The sequence below is a fragment of the Eulemur rufifrons genome, chromosome 25 (genome assembly GCF_041146395.1).
Source record: "Eulemur rufifrons isolate Redbay chromosome 25, OSU_ERuf_1, whole genome shotgun sequence".
Classification (NCBI taxonomy): Eukaryota; Metazoa; Chordata; class Mammalia; order Primates; family Lemuridae; genus Eulemur; species Eulemur rufifrons.
Window position 1 is genome coordinate 2,865,982 of NC_091007.1, and position 18,940 is coordinate 2,884,921.

At 50.4% G+C, this 18,940-nt stretch overlaps 1 protein-coding gene across 2 annotated transcripts; it reads left to right on the top strand.

Moving 5' to 3' along the window:
- Nucleotides 1-1,210: 1,210 nt before the first annotated feature.
- Nucleotides 1,211-18,173, top strand: GATA3 (GATA binding protein 3). 2 transcript variants are annotated; one of them, XM_069458855.1, is made up of 5 exons: nt 1,211-1,451; nt 3,853-4,389; nt 9,312-9,457; nt 13,796-13,921; nt 17,664-18,173. In XM_069458855.1, the coding sequence occupies exons 1-5, from the start codon at nt 1,211-1,213 to the stop codon at nt 17,946-17,948; spliced, it is 1,335 nt and encodes a 444-aa protein (XP_069314956.1). In that variant the 3' UTR covers nt 17,949-18,173. The 2 variants fall into 2 exon arrangements, with proteins under 2 accessions (XP_069314956.1, XP_069314957.1); XM_069458856.1 differs by having other exon boundaries at nt 9,315-9,457.
- The last annotated feature ends 767 nt before the right edge of the window (nt 18,174-18,940 follow it).

An 18,940-nucleotide genomic window follows, 5' to 3' on the forward strand; every position in this document is an offset into this window, starting at 1 on the left:
CCCACCCTGCCTGCCGCCCCTGCGCCGGCGGCCGCCCTCCGCGGCGCCCCTTTCCGGTCAGTGGAGGGGCGGGCGGAGGGGCGGGGGCGTGCGGGGGGTGGAGGGAGAAGTCCCGGAGCGGGTTTGGGTTGCAGTTTCCTTGTGCTGGGGATCCTGTCCCCTCCTCGCCAGCGCCAGGCTCCTCCCCCTCGGCGCGATGACACTAGAACCTCCTTAAGTTGCGTCGCGCCACAGCTGTCTGCGAACACTGAGCTGCCTGGCGCCGTCTTGATACTTTCAGAAAGAATGCATTCCCTGTAAAAAAAAAAAAAAAAAAATACTAAGAGAGGGAGAGAGAGAGACAGAGAGAGGAAAAGAGAGAGACGGAGAGAGCGCGAGACAGAGCGAGCCACGCAATCTGACCGAGCAGGTCATACGCCTCCTCCTCCTCCTCCTCCTCTCTGCTCCTCGCTGCTCAGGTTGGTACTGGTGACTCTTTTTTTTTTTTTTTTAAAGTTTGATTCCCCCCCTTCCACTTGGGAGGACTTTAGAAATTGTATAAAACCCCAACTCTCCTCTTTTGGAGGTCTTGTAGAGGCTGGAAGGAAGGTCCCGGGACCGGTGTCCCCGAGGGAGGGACTTGTCCTCCACGTTGTGACCGCTTGGTCGGCCCGGGGCTCCCGCGAGCCGGGTTGCTGGGGTGTCCCTGGGAGTCTCGCTTCCTCTGCGGCCGCGTCCCCGCGCGCGTGTGCGTGTCCCGGGTGCGCAGGGCCGGACTGGAGGCGCGGGGCGGTGGTGCCCCTCGAGAAACTCAGGTGCTAAAGTACCTACCGGCTCATCCAGGTCTCCTTCTCTCCCTTGCAGGTGACCCGAGGAGAGACTCAGCCTCGGAGCCGCGGAGGAACCCGGTGCACAGGAGCCTTCCTTGCAGGATTCCAGAGTCCTCGCCCCCTTTTACAATTTGGCCCCTGTTATCCTGCCGTACCTAGTTTTTGGATTTTTTTTCCTTCCCTTTCTTCTCTTTGCTAACCCACCCCTCAAGGATTTTTTCAAAGCCCTCTGGTTCGCTCACCTTTCCTTCCCAACCTTCCCATTCCCCCACTGAGAGCGAATCATTAAGCGACCCCCGGCCCTCCGACGGCAGGAGCCCCCCGACCTCCCAGGCCGACCGCCTTCCCTCTCCGCGCGCGGGTGCCCGGCCCGGCGAGAGGGCGCGAGCGCAGCCGAGGCCATGGAGGTGACGGCGGACCAGCCGCGCTGGGTGAGTCACCACCACCCCGCGGTCCTCAACGGGCAGCACCCGGACACGCACCACCCGGGCCTCGGCCACTCCTACATGGACCCGGCGCAGTACCCGCTGCCCGAGGAGGTGGATGTACTTTTTAACATCGACGGTCAAGGCAACCACGTCCCATCCTACTACGGAAACTCGGTCAGAGCCACGGTGCAGAGGTACCCCCCGGCCCACCACGGTGAGTCCGCCCAGGGTGCAGGGACCCCGCCAGGCGCGCCGACTCTCCGGGGTCGGGGAGGCAAGGAGGGACCGGGGCGGGAGGGGGAAGCCGGGCGAAACCCCCCAACTGCAGCTACTGGTTGATTTACCAAAAAAATTGGGGCCCGGAAATGGGCGAGGAAGCCGTCTCTCTGGTCCTGAGATGTGTTTTGAAAAAGAGTCGCAGCAGCCGCCTCTCCCCGGCGGTGTCCCAGGGGCTTGGCTCACCTGGCGGGCGCTGAACCGCAGCCCTCTGTGCCCGCGTGGTGGCCGCAGGTTCGGGGGTCCGCGAGGTCCCGGGCGCGGGGCGCCAAGACTCTGCTTCTTGTCGGCCGAGGCGCCCGGGCCTGGCAGCCGGCGCCCGCCAAGCCGGGCTGGAACCCGCCTCTTTCAAAGAGCTTCGCTCCTTGGTACCCACTAGCTCTTTTAGGGGGGCTTCTGCCCGACGTCCTCAATTTGCTTCTCCAGACACATTTTTGGAAAAGCCTCAGAGACGTATTTATTCACACCTTTCTGTTTGACCTTTCCCCAAAGCTAGTGCATCTGGTTTTTAGGCAGGTCTCCTACCTCTTGGCTTCGGGAATGGAATTCTGATGCTTGGAGGGGTTTAGGGGGTGGGAGGGAAGACCGATGTCTTGAGAGAGCTGAGGTTTCCTAGATTCCCGGCTGCACAGAATTGTCCCGCGCCTTTTGCTTCTAGGTTTTCTCTCTGCCTGCAGTTCTTGCCTTGCTCTCGCCTCGGGCCTACAGCAGTGCGCTAGGCTCCCATATGAGATTTAGGGTACATCAGGGTTCCAGTAGGAGCGATGCCAGTGTTCTGGTGACACCCCCTTTTTCCCCTTTCACCTTGAGTTTAGGAGAGTTCTGAAATATAAGAAAGAAAACCAGACCAATATAGTTGGAGGAAGGAAAAAGATCTAACACTTTTCAGCTGTAAGTTTTGTTCCTGAAGAAGAAATAGGAGCAAAAATTGGGGCAGAGAAAACGTGAGGCTTTCTCAGGCCGGCCAGACCAAGGTCTGCGCTGGTCCCTGTATTCAGAGGCTGCGTTGGCGCCGATGACATAGCCCCTCCGGCAGCAGGCGTCCTCTGCCCTGCCGTAGCCAGGGTTTAAACAATCGTTTCTGCGGATGGGGCGCTCTTTGCCCACGTTCTGCGCAGATCAGCAGTTGAGTGGAACCGCGGCAGATGCAGACTTAATATTATTTACTATGCTACTTCCTGCATAATACGAATCTTGACCCTTGGTGTTCGGAGAACCCTCCTTCCCCCTGAACTCCCCTCCCCTTCCTCTCTCTTAAGATTTTAGTTTCAGTATTGTTCTTAATGGTTGAAGAAAATGTCAAATGCTGAGGCAGGTACTACTGGATTAGAAGATCAGTAAGTGTGTGGATTTGCACTTGCTGTTTAAATGTACTCCTCTCAGCGTATGGACCTGTGTGAGTTATGGCTACCTTAAAACTGTATATTTTAAATGAAGGCTAAATAGGCTGGGTATGAGTCATCCTGGGTTTAAAATATACACATCAACTGGAGTTTTCTGTCTCAGGGACTCAGGTGGAAATTCACTTATCACGCTGGTGGAATCACAGCTTTGAGGGCATGTGGGACTTATTTTATTTTCTTCCCCTGTAGGATTTGGGAGGGTGAGAAAAGCAGGTAAAAACTGCCATCCCAGGGTCTAACCTTGGAAACCTGCTTCAACAGCCCGAGCAACTGAAAATTTCCTTGCAAATCCCATTTCAGGCCTTTTGGGAGCAGATTTGCAGATTCTGAGAAACCTGCATTAGGTTTCTGGGAACTAGAAGCGTCGCTGTCTTCTTTCCCAAGGCCCCTCCTTCCCGAGGCAGGCTAGGGTGGGGAGCTGGGCCTCTCGAGGGTGCTGAGCGGCTGTGTGGCCGGGCTGCACCGTTCAGGCCTCATCGTTCGCAGCTGACCCTCTTAGCAGGCTGGCTGGGATTAAGTCTGGGCTGGGGGATTCTGGGCCATTGAAGGCAACCAATAAATCAAGTCAGGTTCTCGAGAGAGACCTCAGGGAATGTGATGTAGGTGGTGTATCTGGACAGGCCAAAGAGGCCGAGGGGCCCTCCTTCACTCCCGCGCAGCGCCTCTCGGGTGTCAGGCACAGGCCCTTCATTTTGCTGGCTGTGAGGGGACATCCCTGTGGGAGAGAGGGCTGGATGGAGTCTTTCTCCGCCTCTTGCCCCCAGGTGTGTGGCCAGGAACTCCTGGGACCTCTGGGGTTAGAGAGTGGGCCTGTGCTTGGGCTGTTGCTGACAGGGAGGCTGGGGCCGGAGGGGGAGAGTCCCCAGGCATGTCTGGGGGCCTCCCAGGACCACCCTCACCCTCCTCCTCTCTCCTGCCCCTTCCCCGCCACTGCAGGGAGCCAGGTGTGCCGCCCACCCCTGCTGCACGGATCCCTGCCCTGGCTGGACGGCGGCAAAGCCCTGGGCGGCCACCACACTGCTTCACCCTGGAACCTCAGCCCCTTCTCCAAGACGTCCATCCACCACGGCTCCCCGGGGCCCCTCTCCGTCTACCCCCCGGCCTCGTCCTCCTCTCTGTCCGGGGGCCACGCCAGCCCGCACCTCTTCACCTTCCCGCCCACCCCGCCCAAGGACGTCTCCCCGGACCCGTCGCTGTCCACCCCGGGCTCGGCCGGCTCCGGCCGGCAGGATGAGAAAGAGTGCCTCAAGTACCAGGTGCCGCTGCCCGACAGCATGAAGCTCGAGTCGTCGCACTCCCGGGGCAGCATGACCACCCTGGGGGGGGCCTCCTCGTCGGCCCACCACCCCATCACCACCTACCCGCCCTACGTGCCCGAGTACAGCTCCGGACTCTTCCCGCCCAGCAGCCTGCTGGGCGGCTCCCCCACCGGCTTCGGATGCAAGTCTCGGCCCAAGGCCCGATCCAGCACAGGTAGGAGCCGCCTCTCCCCCGAGCCCTTTCTCTTCCCCCCGCCTTCCCTCCTAAATGAATCCAGTGCCCGAGCAGCAGAGAGGGCCCCTCTGGGGAGCTGGGGTGTCCCAAACCCTGCCAAGGTTCCATTCCTTCCCATTCTTCCAGCGGGGAGGAATGCCCGTGTCCTCCTGTCCCTGTGTCCTCCTGTCCTCAGAAGCCGAGGGGAAGTGGGAGCTGATTTAAAACCCCCCAATGAGCTGGGAAAGGAAAAAGACACAAAAACAAAGCACTGCCCTCTCCTGCCTGTGGCGGGACTTCTGCATTCTGCTGGTAACCTTTAGTCAGCTTCCAAGACCAAATGGAAGGCCGGGGGAATAAATCTTTAGTGTTTAATGCTAAAACGAAACCTCCTCAAACCTAAACAAACACAGGTCCCTCCTGTGACCCCTTTGGCCTCTGTCAGTCTGTTCCTCTCTGCTCAGCTCCGAGGGGGTCACGCCGGAGGACAGCCCTTTAGATGGACGTGCATGAATAGAGTGTGTATATAAATTTTTTGAGGCGGGGCAGACACTGGCCAAAGCAGCGCACATTCCTTGTGTGGAAAAGGGGGCTCTGAGCCGAACTTCTGGAAAAAAGAGGTGGCTTTGCATTGGGGAAGCAGAGGTGAATGAAAATCTGATGTCTCACGGCCCAGTTAGTTACCTGCAGCTCTCCCAGAGCGCTCAGTGTCGGGGGCAGGGAGCCGTGTTAGGACATACTCCTCTGTCGCTCTGAAGCCAGGGCAGGTAGAAAGGACTGGACAAGTTCTCCAGGCGTGTCTCTGCTTCCTGAACTTACTCCCTTTCCAAAACACGCACCCTGTGTAGTAGCACGCTGCATATTTATCCCATTGGTGTCATCTTTTGCATTAAAAAAAAAAACTCCAAATATCTTTGCTTTAAAAATAAAATAATCAATCACCAATTTTTTTTCTAACCAAAGTAATGGAGTCAAAAGAGAGAAATTCTCTGAGATGAGAAGGGACTGTGGTTAGACAGGATTTTGTGAAGACTGTGATGTCTCCTTAGGTACGTCCTGTCCCATCCTCTCTCCTCTCACCTCCGCCTCTCTCTGTAGGGACCCTATCTAACAAGCAACAGTGACAATCACTTGTCTTTTAAGGGTGAGATGAGCAGTCTAGAATCGGAGCTTCCAAAGCTCCCGGGTTGAAAAACTTCAGAGGGAGGGCTCTGGAAGCCCAGTGACCATGAGATCAGTTTTCAGGGGTTTTTTCCAGGGTGACATTCACTCCGACTGCCTGGGCAGGACTGTCTCTATTTAGTTGATATGTTTTAGCTAATCCAATTATTTTCAGACTGCTGCACGCGACAGTTGCATTGTTTATCCCGAGCCAGGAACTTTAATAGAGTCCGGATGCGGTTAGGCTGAGAGAAAAACTCAGACCTGCATGTTGAGTACATGAAAGTAGGCAGGAGGCAGAGGGAGGCAGGCTGGCTGATGGAGTCAGAAAGAAAGCAAGGGCATGGGAGCGCGGGGAGGAGGAGGAGGCTGGCCCGCAGTGCCTGGCGGGGGCTGGCCTTGGGGGTGGAGGGGAAGGGTCAGGGAGAGATGGGGGTGCAGCTTGACCCAGAAAAAACCAGGCTGGGAGCCGCATGTTTTACAGGACAAGTATTTGGGGGTCATAATGGGATTAAAAAAAAAAACAAAACTTCTCTTTTCTGGTAGGGCTGTGAGGCTGGGGGAAGATCGTGGTATCTGAGGTCGGTGCCGTGGTTTGTGTGGGGGAGGGGACAGAGTGACTTTTCCAAGAGACTCTGGTTTCTTTGCCCTCATTTCCGCGCTTGATTTCTCCCCCTCTCCTGTGCACACTTTCTGCCTTCAGTTGATCCTTTTCCCTTCTCTCATCTCTTCCCTTAAGACTCTGAACGTGGACGGGAAAGGTGGTTCCCCCAAGCCACAGCTGGGGATACGTGAGCACCTATTTTATTTTTCTGGCAAGGCAGAAAGGAGGCCATTGCAATTTGCCCTTTTTACTTCCTCCTTCTTATTCCTTTCTCACAGTCGGCAAAAACCAAGAACAGCACACCTGGCCAGTGAGGGAGCTGGGACTTTTGGGAGCGTGGAGGGAAGTTTCGACAAGTACCCCCTGCGTGCAGAGGGTGGACACCGTGGGAGTTGTTGAGGAAGGGATCCTCTTGGGTGTAGTGGTTGCTTTCTTTCTTTTTCTTTTTCTTTCTTTTTTTTTTTTTTAAACCTCTTCTTTGCAAATGCATTTGCTGAAGGAGGAGACAGAGAGAGGGCTGTCAGGGTTGTCGCTGGAGAAACGGTTGAGCTGTGGTTAGGGCACCTATTGCTTTCTTAACGCCTGGGCTTTCAGGGCTGGGATCTGTCTTTGCAAACAAAAGACAAAGCCTTTTTGCAAAGGGCCATTTCTTTGGGCACCTCCCTCCACCTTCCTCGGAACAATCTCCTGCTCTGCTCCCTACCCCGTGGCACGGCCCGGTTTCAGGCAGGCAAGGGGCCTTTGCAAATGGCTGTTGAATGTCAGGAGGCCTTGCAGCTCTGTGGTTCTTGTCACCTAAGAGAGAGGTGTCTGCCTGAGCCGTTCACAGCAGGCAGGGGGCGAGGAGAGGGGAGGAGAGGACGCAGGAGAGAGTCGGGGCCTCCATTAGGAAAATTGGCTGTTTGCTGAAGTCACAGACCAGAGGCAACAAGGAAAAAAGAAAAAGAAAAGCCCACACAGGGCGATCGCAAACTTGCCGAGTGAATCAAGACAGAAAATTGCCCCAGTGTACAGAGCCTTGTTGAAGAGGTAACCATTGCTAGCTTTCAAGGTCCCTCTGAAAAGGAAGCTGTCATCCTCCCCGACGCCCTGCAAAAGAAAGGAAATCAGACTGATCGCGTCAGGCTGGGAGGTCCCCTAGTGCCAGGGTGCCGGCTCAGGGTGCCTGGAGCCAGCAAAGCCTCGCACAGCCCCCTGCCCTGTGCCTAATTAGGGTGGGTGGGGGGAGCCTGGGTGGCCCCTGTCTGGGCAGGATGGGGAGTGGGCCTGCAGCCTCAGCCAGCACAGGGCCAGCCCTGCTGCCCCCAGAAGGGGCTGACCCTGCGCCCACTCGGCTGCCTCCTGGCTGGGCTGTAGGCAGGTGGCTTCTCCTCGCCCACTCGTCCTGCGGCCTCCCCTTGCGCCTCCCCCACATCCAGTCTGCCACCTCCCTCAGGCTTCTGACCCCAGCTAAGGTATCTGGGTATGATTCAGTCCAAAGCCTTTTTGAGAAGAGCTGTTGGTACCCCAGTGTGATGTGTTTGTGTATGATCGCAGGGCTTCTTGGACAGAAGGCCCTTCGGAGACCCCAGGCTAAGAACCTTTGTGGAATCTGGAGGAAAAAAAAAAATTCTCTTCTCCAGATTTTTTTGAAAAAGCAAAGTAGATTAAAACTACTCAGTACCAACCCTGACTCTAATGGAAGACGAGGCAAGACCCTCTCCCATTTGCAAAAGTCTTTAACTCCCCTGAAGATCACAGGCCTGCAAGTGGAAGGGACCCCACCAGTTCCCTCATACTTGGTCTGGGGGTTTCCAAAGGCCCTAGAGGTCCCAGAGCTGCCGAGGCAGACTTCTCCTCCTTTAGGGGGAGTCAGAACTCCTAAGGGTCCTTGTAGGTTCTCTTCTGCCTACTCCAGTCTTCCTCCTAGGTTGTCGGTGGTTGATTAATCCCTTAAAACCATCTTCAGGGCTCATCTCTCTCCCCTGCTCACCGGCCAGTATCTTCCTCTGGGCCTCCCCTCCCTGGGGGGCCACCTTGAGTTGAGGGCTTCCTCCCAGGCACCAAGAGAACTAGGTGGTGTGTCCTTTGCACCTCCCCAAAGCAAGGAGATTCTCCTAGAAAAGCGTGAAATCAGTTAGCAAACTCCCCCAGTCCTAAAATGGTAATTTAAGGGATTCTTCCAAGGAACTTGCTGGGGGGTGGGTCTGGGTGGTAAATGCTGCCCAAAGGAACCCAACCCTGCCTGGCCGGTTTTTTTGTTTGTTTTGTTTGTTTGTGTTTTTGGAAAAAGAGAAACTGCAGGCAGGCCTTGGTTAATGAGCCTATGTAGAGCCCCCACGCTGTCCTCCCAACCCATCCCCTCTTCCCCACTCCCTCCTTTCTGGGTTCCCTACTCCCCCCCCCCACCCCACCCCAGCAGCCCCTGGCTGGGGTCACAGTTTAGCTTCAGTCTCGTAATCCATCTGGAAAGCCATGGAAATGCCTGTGGGGTCCTAATCTCTTCCTTTCCAGCTAGGGACATTTACAGTTTGATTGAAAGTAAAATCTAAAGCCCTGGCTACTCAGATCAATCAGCCAATTGATCAATCGATACGTCTATTTATTATCTGTTTATCTATCTAGCCATTGATTAATCTTTCCTTTCCCCAGATCCTAATCTTCATTATTTAATCAATCTATATAGACAGACCTAGTGACGATAATGGGTCATCTTTGTTTTTCTTTTTTTTTTCCTTTGAGGGAAATGAATGGCATGTTTTGCTTTTGCCACCGTTCAGGGCTCAGAATTTTCTCAGGGATGTGTTTCGGGTTAGAATCTGCCTTCCTCATTGGTGGGCCCTGGTCTTCCTCATCCAGGCCAGGAATCAGGCTCCTGGGCTGTGGCTGCCTCTGCCCCTTGTGTGGGCGCCATCCGTGGTATGCCGTGTGTGTGTGTGTGCGTGTGTGTGCATGTGTGTGTGTGTGTTTGCGCACCGGGGAGGGTCGTGCCAGGCACAGCAGCCACTCTGCTCCACTTTGAAGCCCCTTAGAAGAAGGCGGGGATGGGACGGTCCCCGAAAGTGGAGGAAGGAAGGAAAAAGTTCCCAACTTTACTTTGCTCCCCAAATTCCAAATGCTGCCGCCTTCCCTGCGTGCTTTCCTGCCATTCGTGACTTATCCGTGGTTTTGTTTCCAGAAGGCAGGGAGTGTGTGAACTGCGGGGCAACCTCGACCCCACTGTGGCGGCGGGACGGCACGGGCCACTACCTGTGCAACGCCTGCGGGCTCTACCACAAGATGAACGGACAGAACCGGCCCCTCATCAAGCCCAAGCGACGGCTGGTGAGTTGTCCTGGGGTGGCACTGCCCCCTCACCACCCACTTTGTGCTGTTCATTTCCCGTCTTCGGGAAGGGACGGCCTTCTTCAGGAAATTGGCAGGACAGCTCAACGGCGTGTCAGCTTGCTTGGGACAGGTTCCTTTTTGCTTTTCAAATTAGATAGACAGAAAAGCTCTCTCTCTTTTTCATCTCCGTATTTCTTAAGCCACTTCTTAGATGTTTAAAGATGCTGACTTCTTGGTTGTCAGATCTGCAACGTAGACCCTGATAGAACAACTGCGTTGATAGTACCCGGACGGCTGATCCAACACGCTTCGATAGTCGCTGTTTCACAGAAAGGAATGTAGTATGAGGATGCACTGTCCTAGGAACCATCTAGAACATGTTCCCGAGGTGGTGGCATGTGGTCTCCGAGGAAGGGTCACTGGCTCAGTGCTGATTTCTTGTTCTCATGCTTTAAGACGGATGGGGCTGGCGAGATGAATTTCAGACGCAGCAGCCTCTAGGGAGGCCAGTGTGTGTTACCTTCTCTCCTGGTCGGGGGCACCGAGGACTTTTCCACCGGCAATTCCTGTGGGAACAGTCTTGTGAGTCCTGTCTTGCCGCAGTCTGACCTAGCATTTGATCTTACTTTCTCTTTGAACTGCTATGAGGAGGGTGAGAGTTTTTATTATTATTTTTTCCCTTCCTTCTTTTTTTCTTTTTAAAACTTTTGGACCATTAGGAATCCTTGAGCAAAGCTGGCAGTGTCAAGGAAAACTAGCAGGAGAGGTCCGTTTGGAAGCTCTTCCTCGGAACCTTAGGCCGGTGGAACAGTGAGTGGCTGTAACAGAGAAGTAACATCTAACCGCAGTCCAGAGATCAAAACGCCTTTGGTGGTGCTGACGTTCTCCAAGCAGAGACTGGAGGAGGGGAGTTTCCCCAGGCAGATTAATGGATGAATTAGCATCCATCAAATTCTATGGGAGGAAAAAAAAAAAAAAACACACCACACGACCCTGTGTTCTTTTTAAAGAATTAGTTGTCCTCCCCATCAGATTGTAGTTGCAACTCAACACCTTTCACATCCTCTTTAGAAGAAGGAAAAACTTTCTAGGGATGGAAGTGCCCACATGACTTTAATTTCTGGCAATCGTGGACCTCCAGGCTTTACTCTCTCTGATCTCTGCCCCTTTCTCCAGCTTTCTCAACCTTCCCCCACTTCTCCTCATACAGTTGGCTATTTTTTTTTTTTTTCTTCCTTTCTCTCATGTGCAAAGCTAACTTCCTAGGAAAAAGCTGCCGGATATCTGAGCACTGGAGATAACTCATAAACAACAACTCAGCTTCCCCAACCTAAACACCAAGATGTTTGAACGGATCAGAACAAGAAGTGTTTGAAAAAAAAAAAAATGGCTGGAGGTGTTAGGACAGAATGAATATGAGCACACCACAAAAGAATGTTTTGAATCACTCAAAACCTGGCCTTAGTAAAAAAAAAAAAAAAAAAAAAGAGAGCGAGAACTAACAACAAAAACCTTCTTGTTAAAATAAGTCATGGTACCATCATAGTTGTTTTTTTTTTTTTTTAAGGGCAAAAGTAATGAAGATAGAAGGGTTAAAAATCTCAAACTGTGGGCTGATGGCTGAGCACGAGTTCATCTGACATTTTCTTGGGTTTTCTTCTTCTGTCTGTATAGATTGCAGAGGAGGGTTCTACTTCCATTTTATATAATTTTGTCTTCACTCACCTTTCATAGGAAATCTCTAGAACTCTGAGTAATAATTGCTTTTAATTCCAGAGTTCATTGGCTGTCACATTTTAAGCTGTCTGTTCTTTCTGAATCATCTGTCCTGGGTGCTTTGGTATTTTTAGTTCCACAGAATTCATGTACTACAGGGAGGCACTCAGGACACGTTCAGATTTTTTTTTTTTTTTTTTTTTAGCCCTTAGATGTATTTGGCTTCTGAACACCTAGAACATTTTGTTTTTTTCTTTCCTGTATTCCCTATTCCTTCCCCCCAGCTCCATCTTTTCAGCTTGCTATTTTTGTCTGATACATTTGCAGATGCACTGAAGACCACCCAGCCCATAAAGTAGTAGCTCTTCCCTGAGATGCGTATCTAACGCTGAATAAACTAATGCAGGAAATAGAAGAGATAACCGAAGGGAAGATCCATTGAGTTTTTTTTTTTTTTTCCTCCCCTCTGGTGTTGCCAGGATTTTCATGTCTCACGGCTAGCAAAAGTCGGAGCAGCTTGCTCTATCCTATACTCTGCCTTCTGCTAGGGAACCAAACAGCGTGGCTTTGGGAGACTCTGTGTCAGTTCCCGTAAAGTCTGTAGCGCTGGGGACATATTCTGAGCCTGCTTGGATTTATGTCTGTGACTGTCAATATGATGCTAAGAATTAGAGAGAGCCCCTGCGCTGGAGTTCTAATCTTACCAGTTGGCATTATGTGTACGTACTATACATTCTAAATTGCTGGGCTGGGAGCTCCAGGTGGCTGGGTAGCTATTAGTCTACTCTATCAGAGTATTTATTTTAAAGGAAAAAAAAAAACCTATATGAAGATAATAATCATCACATATCATGTAATTGTCAAAATCATTAATCACTGGTTTTATGCAGCACTTTCTTTCCAAGAGTACACAAGGGAAACGGTTATTTAAGTATTAAATGATCACATTTCATAAGGGCAGGTGGGCGTAGGCCTGTGGTGTTGGAATCAGCTTTCTTGGACTGGTGAATTATTTTCAAAACGGGCAGCAGAAAAGTAGAACCTTCTCCATTAGGATAGATCAGGACTGTTTTTAATTTCCATTTCCTTAGAATACAGAAAAGAAAGAATTACTTAAAAAAAAAAAGTTATAGCTCTGTTGTTTAGGGCCCATAGGAGCCTATCTGTGGAATGTTAGTGGCTTTCACAGGAAAAGAATCAGTCTGGTTAATTCGAAATTGTCCCCAGGTTTTCCATATCTGGCAGCTTCGGGTGTTTGGCCCAACTTTTTGCTTGATAAAATATTAATAGCAAAGTGCACCAGGGTCCTTGTAGTTCTCATGCAACGTTCGTATAACCGTACCAGCATTTTCTTATCACAGATAAAAACTAGCTAAATTCTGTCTCCTTCTCTTGGCGTTTTCCTTGATAATATTTTTGAGTCCAGAAGCAGCAATAACTTTGCACTTAAAATTTTCTTTCCATGGTGGAAGGTGAGGAGGAAAGAGAGGTGTGCATTAGAAGTGACCCAACTCCATTATCTTCCGACAGTTTTTGAGTTTTTTTTTTTTTTAAGTGTACTCATAGAGAATAGTCACCTGGCCAATTTCAATGTGTCAAAAAGTGAGAGAAAAATCTGCCTTTTAAAGGAAATGAAGGCCGTAACACAACCAAGGAATGAAAATTCACGTTGAGGCCGACATTTGAACTGCAAACTCTTCTACTGGGTGAACAGCAAATAGGAAATACCTAATTTCACGAAGGTGACATGAGACCAGAGGAGGCGGGGAGGCCAGGGTTTCTGTTGAATAGAGAAATTCCTTGTTCTTTTGAATTTGTCTCATTAACTGACAGCCACCTAAAGGGACGGAGGGTGGCTGTCCCGTGAATGGCAAGTGGCCGAGTCTGAAAGCGCAGGCTGTGTGAATACAGGGCCGCTGCAAATCCGACAAGGTCTTGTTGACTTAGGATGCCCTGCCTGGTGCCTGCTGGGTTATGCCAGCCATGAGTGGATGCCACACACATGCAGGGACGTTCTTCCGCAGAACGGTGTCATGCTGTGCTGGCACTGTGTCCTCTTTGCAGCCCGGTGTTTCTTTATTTGGGATCTAGAAAGTGCTTTGGAAGCTCGGGTTTGTTCTTTCGCTGTTACTGTACCCCGATGGCCAGGAGCCTGTCTGAGGATTAGTAGTCTTGGGAGTTGGGCCTGGAAAAGACCTCCTGTGGCCCTGGGCCTGGGGAATAAGGCAAGACTGAAAGTCTGGTACCCACATTAGCAGGGCTGATTAAAAATTGCCACCTGTGAAAAGTAACCCTCTGGTGCACTTTGTGAGACACGGGTAGGGAGGTAACGTTCCCAGGGAGGTGGCCTTGGCTTTCTGATCCTGCGAGCTCTGCCGCGGTGAGTGGCAGGTAGAATTCTGTGCTCCGATACCCTCGTATCCAGTGGACTGGTGACATTTTTCTTCTCAAGGCAGCTTTTGGGGATCTTTATTGCTTTCATGTGGGCCACTTGCTAGTTTTGATTTCAATGATAATTTCTTCCTTCCTTTTTTTTTTTTTTTTTTTTGCCTGTCTCCATAGTTATGACAACACATTTAACGTGTGTTTTGGTTTTATCCTCTTTCTCCGCACTCCCAGTCTGCAGCCAGGAGAGCAGGGACGTCCTGTGCAAACTGTCAGACCACCACGACCACGCTCTGGAGGAGGAACGCCAACGGGGACCCTGTCTGCAACGCCTGCGGGCTCTACTACAAGCTGCACAATGTAAGTGGGACTGGGACCCGCCAGGCAGGGACCCTTGCTGACAATGTCCGGTAGGCAGCATCACCCCTGTCCCCTGGAAGACCCCCTGATCGGGGTGAATTGCCCACCTGTGGGCCAGATTACGGGCCTCCCGTGATCTATGCAATAGGCCTAGTTTGGAAAACTGTTTTGTCTAGCGTAGCCTTGCCGAGGCGGAGGGGTTTGGAAGACACAGCACCTCACAGCCCCGTGGCATGTGTCGGACACACCGCGTGTGCCAAGGTGGTCACAAGTGCAGGGTGGGCCTGTCTGGGTTTTGAAGGGGGAAAAAAAAAATCTTCCCCATGGAAAGCAAAAAAACGTTACTGGTTCTGTTCTGTTGTTTCCTTGCATTTTGAACTTTTTGCAAAAAGAGTGAGAGTGAGCTAGCGAGAGAGTGAAAGAGGAAAGCATGTAGAATTGTGTTGTGGGCCGCGGGGACTCTGAAACCAAGAGGACCCATTCAGCCGCTGAGGGGTCAAAAGTCTCGCCTCCCCGTGTGCTGTGAATTTTAAATGGAGTCTCTGTAGGAAAGACGTGAAATGAAACGTCTGAGCGATTTCATCTGGTGTCTTTGTCCAAACCCGCTTTCCCGAGCACAGAACTCCTGGGCCAAGTGGCCGCCGGGGGAGGCCATCCCAGAAACCCTGTCTTTTTCTCCTTCTGTGTCCCATTAGCAGTGTGACAGTTGCCAGTCACCTGGCTCTAGCTGTGTCATTTGTAATCTTTCAACTTTGGGTCTTCTCATTTTGTAATATCTTCAGCTCAAAAAAAATTTTTTTCCAGGGTATTTTCTTCCTGAAACAATTCTGGCTTAACGGGGCCATGGCCCCAGGGGGGGCCTCAAGTTTACATTAATCCCAAAGAAAAATGGTCATTTCTCTCTCTCTCTCTCTCTCTTTCCTTTTTGGCGCTTTCTGATTCTCCTAAAGTCTCTTGGCCAACATGACTTTGGCACAATCTAGGACCGAACAGGGAGGAGGCAGAGACTTTTGCCCGGGGCGGTTCTGGCAAGAACTCCTCTTACTCAGGATTCCAGGGAGTTGGGGAGGAGCTTTTCTGGTTTGAGTTTTTTGAGTCACGGAGAACTTGTCAAGGTTGACCCCAACACCCGACTCTGTATTTGCTTCTTGGGAACAAGTTGCCGTGATTCCGAGGGACCCTCTACCCTCATCTCCTTGCTTGTGATGTCATCTGCTCTTGACACGGCTGGTGCAGAGCTCAGCGCCAATGACACCAGAGTCTCACTACGATTCCTGGTTCTCCCTGGGCCCCTGGGACTGAGGCTATATAACGTTTATCAGCAACTACATCCACGTTCTGTTTTCTCTTTGGGGAATTCACTCACTGACTGCAGTGGAGATAGAGATTCGTGATGAAAATCTGGAAGACTTGGAGCGCTAGAGTTTATTAGTTCTCTAGCCATCAACACTGCCTGTGAAGTTATTTTGGGGCTGTAATTTATGGCTTTCAAAGAACTTTCATGTTACTTGGATCACATCTGAGCCCCAGATAGTCCCCTGATGTAGACAGGGCAGAAATTATTTTTATTTCAGTTTTACATGAAGAAATGATGCCTGAGTTAAGGAAGTAACTTGTGCAAGGTAACATGGCTGATAAAATAGACGAGTCAAAACCTATTTCGAAGGGTCCAGGAGGCTTTTTCCTGGGAGGTCAGTAGGGACAGGACTAAGGCAAACTGCTGGAAAGTAAACACTCTTTTATTTTAGAACACAACAAAATTGTAATGACTCGTGTGTATGTATGTTTCTTATTTCCATGGGAGCACAGGAATTAGGGAAATTAGCTAGCTATCCATTTTTTTGAATCGTTAGCTATGCTGAGATATGATCCCACTTGTGTCTGATCTAAATATATATATACAGATATAGTTTCTGAAGAATATGAATTTCTCAAAGCTTAAGAAAAGCCAAGTCATCCTCTCTCCTGCCCACTCCCATGTCGTCTTTAATTAGCCAGTCTTCCTTGCTGTGCTCCGGCGAGTAGGAGAGAGAAACCACCTCATCCCCAAGGGTGGTTTTTTCCCTGTCTCCTCTGGCTTAGTGGGACTTTGGGAAAGCAGGTGACTTATGTGTATCCAACAATAAGAGATACTAATCTATGAACGTTTTCATCGCCTGCCCATCCAGATACCTGCACGGGGATGCCATGAGCTCCTTTCTCTCCTTATCTAGGTGTTTAGATAACTGCCTATCTCGGCATCAGTGTATCTCGGTGCTGTTGTGACTAGTTATCTGCGCGTGTGTGGCTATCGGTGTAACTAGATATTATATTTAGATATCTGGCTATGTATATCTAGATAGCGGCCAGGGCTGTGTATCTAGACATTATCTTGGGGAAGATTTGATGTGGGAGTAGATTCCTGTCATCTCTGCAGGCTGCCGCTTTACCTGGAGGATAACTTTGCAGGAGGAACCCTGAGACGTTCCCCTGGCGGTGACCTTTCTGAGCTCTTCTGCCGGCAGTCAGTCATGTTGTCTTCCTGGCACAGGGGAGAATACGGTCACAGCTGCAGCCCGGGGCTCTGGTCCCCTCTCCAGACAAGCTCTCCCAGCTACTCTCAGCAACCTAGTCCCTCTTGGCCATTTGACTTCTCCCTTTCTCCACGGTCATTTTCTAGCTTTGCAGGCAGACAGGTGGGCCCAAAGCCGAGGGTTCTCCACGGGGGGAAACGGGGGACGTTTTCACCGCAGGCAGTCAGGGCTGTGCAGTTTGCTCTTTGGGACAGGTGTCTGCTCTTCAGTCGGGTTAATGTCACTCTGCCCCAGGTGGAGACCAGCTTCTGAGCACTTTGTAAAGTCCCTTTTCTTGATTCTGGCCCCCCTCCCCCCTAGCTGATGTACTTCAAAGAGAGAAATGAGGTTTATCAAGAAGAGAAAAGTGGTAGCTGTCTGGGGATTGAAGTCTGGTGAGTTTGAGGGTAGGGCCTGGCCTCTGTCTCTCTGGTTCATTCTTGGTCTTTACTTTTTAGGATGCACACACTTCCATGCTAACACAGGGCTTTGCACCCCAAAAGTGGTAGTTAAATACTTGTTGGTTGGCTGTTTGTCTAGTTAGAAGGGGAGAGCCAGAACGAGGCAGAAATAGCGACTTCCAACCATGGCAGTTGCTGCTGAGTGACTCAGGTAAGGGATGGGATGACTTTTGGGAGAGGCATGTTTTTCTTAAAATACAACCGTGGAACATCTAAATTCCAGGAGAAGATTTTGCCACGGCACCTCTCATGGTGCAAAGGCCTAAGTGGAAGAAAGGCAACCCCCAAATGACTCCGCAGAGCGGTCCAATCCCATTTCCTCCCAGGCAGATAGACTTGAACACCTGAAGACTGATTACCTTGGCAGCGCTTTTAAAGTTCTAAAACCGATTTGTCAGAGGAGTAGACAAAATGGTATTTCCCTCTTGAAGATTCCTCAATAGCTCTCTTCTCTTGAGATAGTCTAAGGAAATTCTAAAGAAACAAGACAAGTTATTCTATTTGAGTTACTGGAGCAGTACAGTCATACTAGGTGGGTCTTCCGTCTGGTAACTAGATCTGTCCGAGTTCCCCGGTCCCCTGGAAGGAGGCAGGAGAAGGTGGGAGGGAGCAAGGGGCCATCTGAAAGCGAAACGTATCCCCGATCTGGGGCAGCTGGTGGAACCCGTGTCGGTGTGCGAGAGGCAGCAAAAAAGTAAAAAAAAAAAAAAAAAATTGATCTTTGTTTAGATTAACAGACCCCTGACCATGAAGAAGGAAGGCATCCAGACCAGAAACCGGAAAATGTCTAGCAAATCCAAAAAGTGCAAAAAGGTGCACGACACGCTGGAGGACTTCCCCAAGAACAGCTCGTTTAACCCGGCCGCCCTCTCCAGACACATGTCCTCCCTCAGCCACATCTCGCCCTTCAGCCACTCCAGTCACATGCTGACCACGCCCACGCCGATGCACCCGCCGTCCAGCCTGTCCTTTGGACCCCACCATCCCTCCAGTATGGTCACCGCCATGGGTTAGAGGCCTGCTCGACGCTCCCCGGGCTCCACGCGGGAGCCCCCGACGCCCCTTCGACTTGCATTTGTGCAGGAGCAGTATCATGAAGCCCAAAGGCCATGGATATACGTTTTCGAAGGCAGAAAGCAAAATGATGTTCGCCACTTTGCAAAGGAGCTCACTGTGGTGTCTGTGTTCCAACCACTGAATCTGGGTCCCATTTGTGAATAAGCCATTCAGACTCTCATCCCCTATTTAACAGGGTCTCTAGTGCTGTGAAAAAAAAAAAAAATGCTGAACATTGCATATAACTTATATTGTAAGAAATACTGTACATTTGAGGAAGACTTTATTGCATCTGGGTAGCTGTAAGGCATGAAGGATGCCAAGAAGTTTAAGGAATATGGGAGAAAATAAAGTATGGAGATCAAGAAGAAACTAGGTCTGATATCCAAATGGACAAACTGCCAGTTTTGTTTCCTTTCACTGGCCACAGTTGTTTGATGCATTAAAAGAAAAAAAAAAAAAACAAAAAACAAAAAACAGAACAAAAAAAAAAAAAACAGAAAAAAGAAAAAAGCAAAAAAAAATAAAAATAAAAAAGTCGTAGGCGAATCATTCGTTCAAAGCTGTGGGCCTCTGCAAAGGAAATGTCTATCGGTTCCGGGCAATCAGTGTTAACGCTCGCAAATGCCATCTGCCATCGTCGGATAGTCTTTCTCTAGGGCCTACATGCTTTGTGAACAAGTCCCTGTAATTGTTTGTATGTATAATTCAAAGCACCAAAATAAGAAAAGATGTAGATTTATTTCATCATATTATACAGACTGAATTGTTGTATAAATTTATTTACTGCTAGTGTTTAAGAACTGCTTTTTTTTGTTTGTTTTTGTTTCGATACTTTTCCTTCTCTCTCAATTTTTGGTTGAATAAACTAGATTATATTCAGTTGACCTAAGGTGGTTGTGCTCTGGAGGGTTTATTTTTCCATTTTGTTTTTTGGATGATATTTATTA

Coding starts and splice junctions, on each gene's coding strand:
- GATA3 (XM_069458855.1), top strand. CDS start 1,211: ATGGAGGTGACGGCGGACCAGCCGCGCTGGGTGAGTCACCACCACCCC. Junction 4,390..9,311: donor CAAGGCCCGATCCAGCACAG/GTAGGAGCCGCC, acceptor TTTTGTTTCCAG/AAGGCAGGGAGTGTGTGAAC. Junction 13,922..17,663: donor TCTACTACAAGCTGCACAAT/GTAAGTGGGACT, acceptor ATCTTTGTTTAG/ATTAACAGACCCCTGACCAT.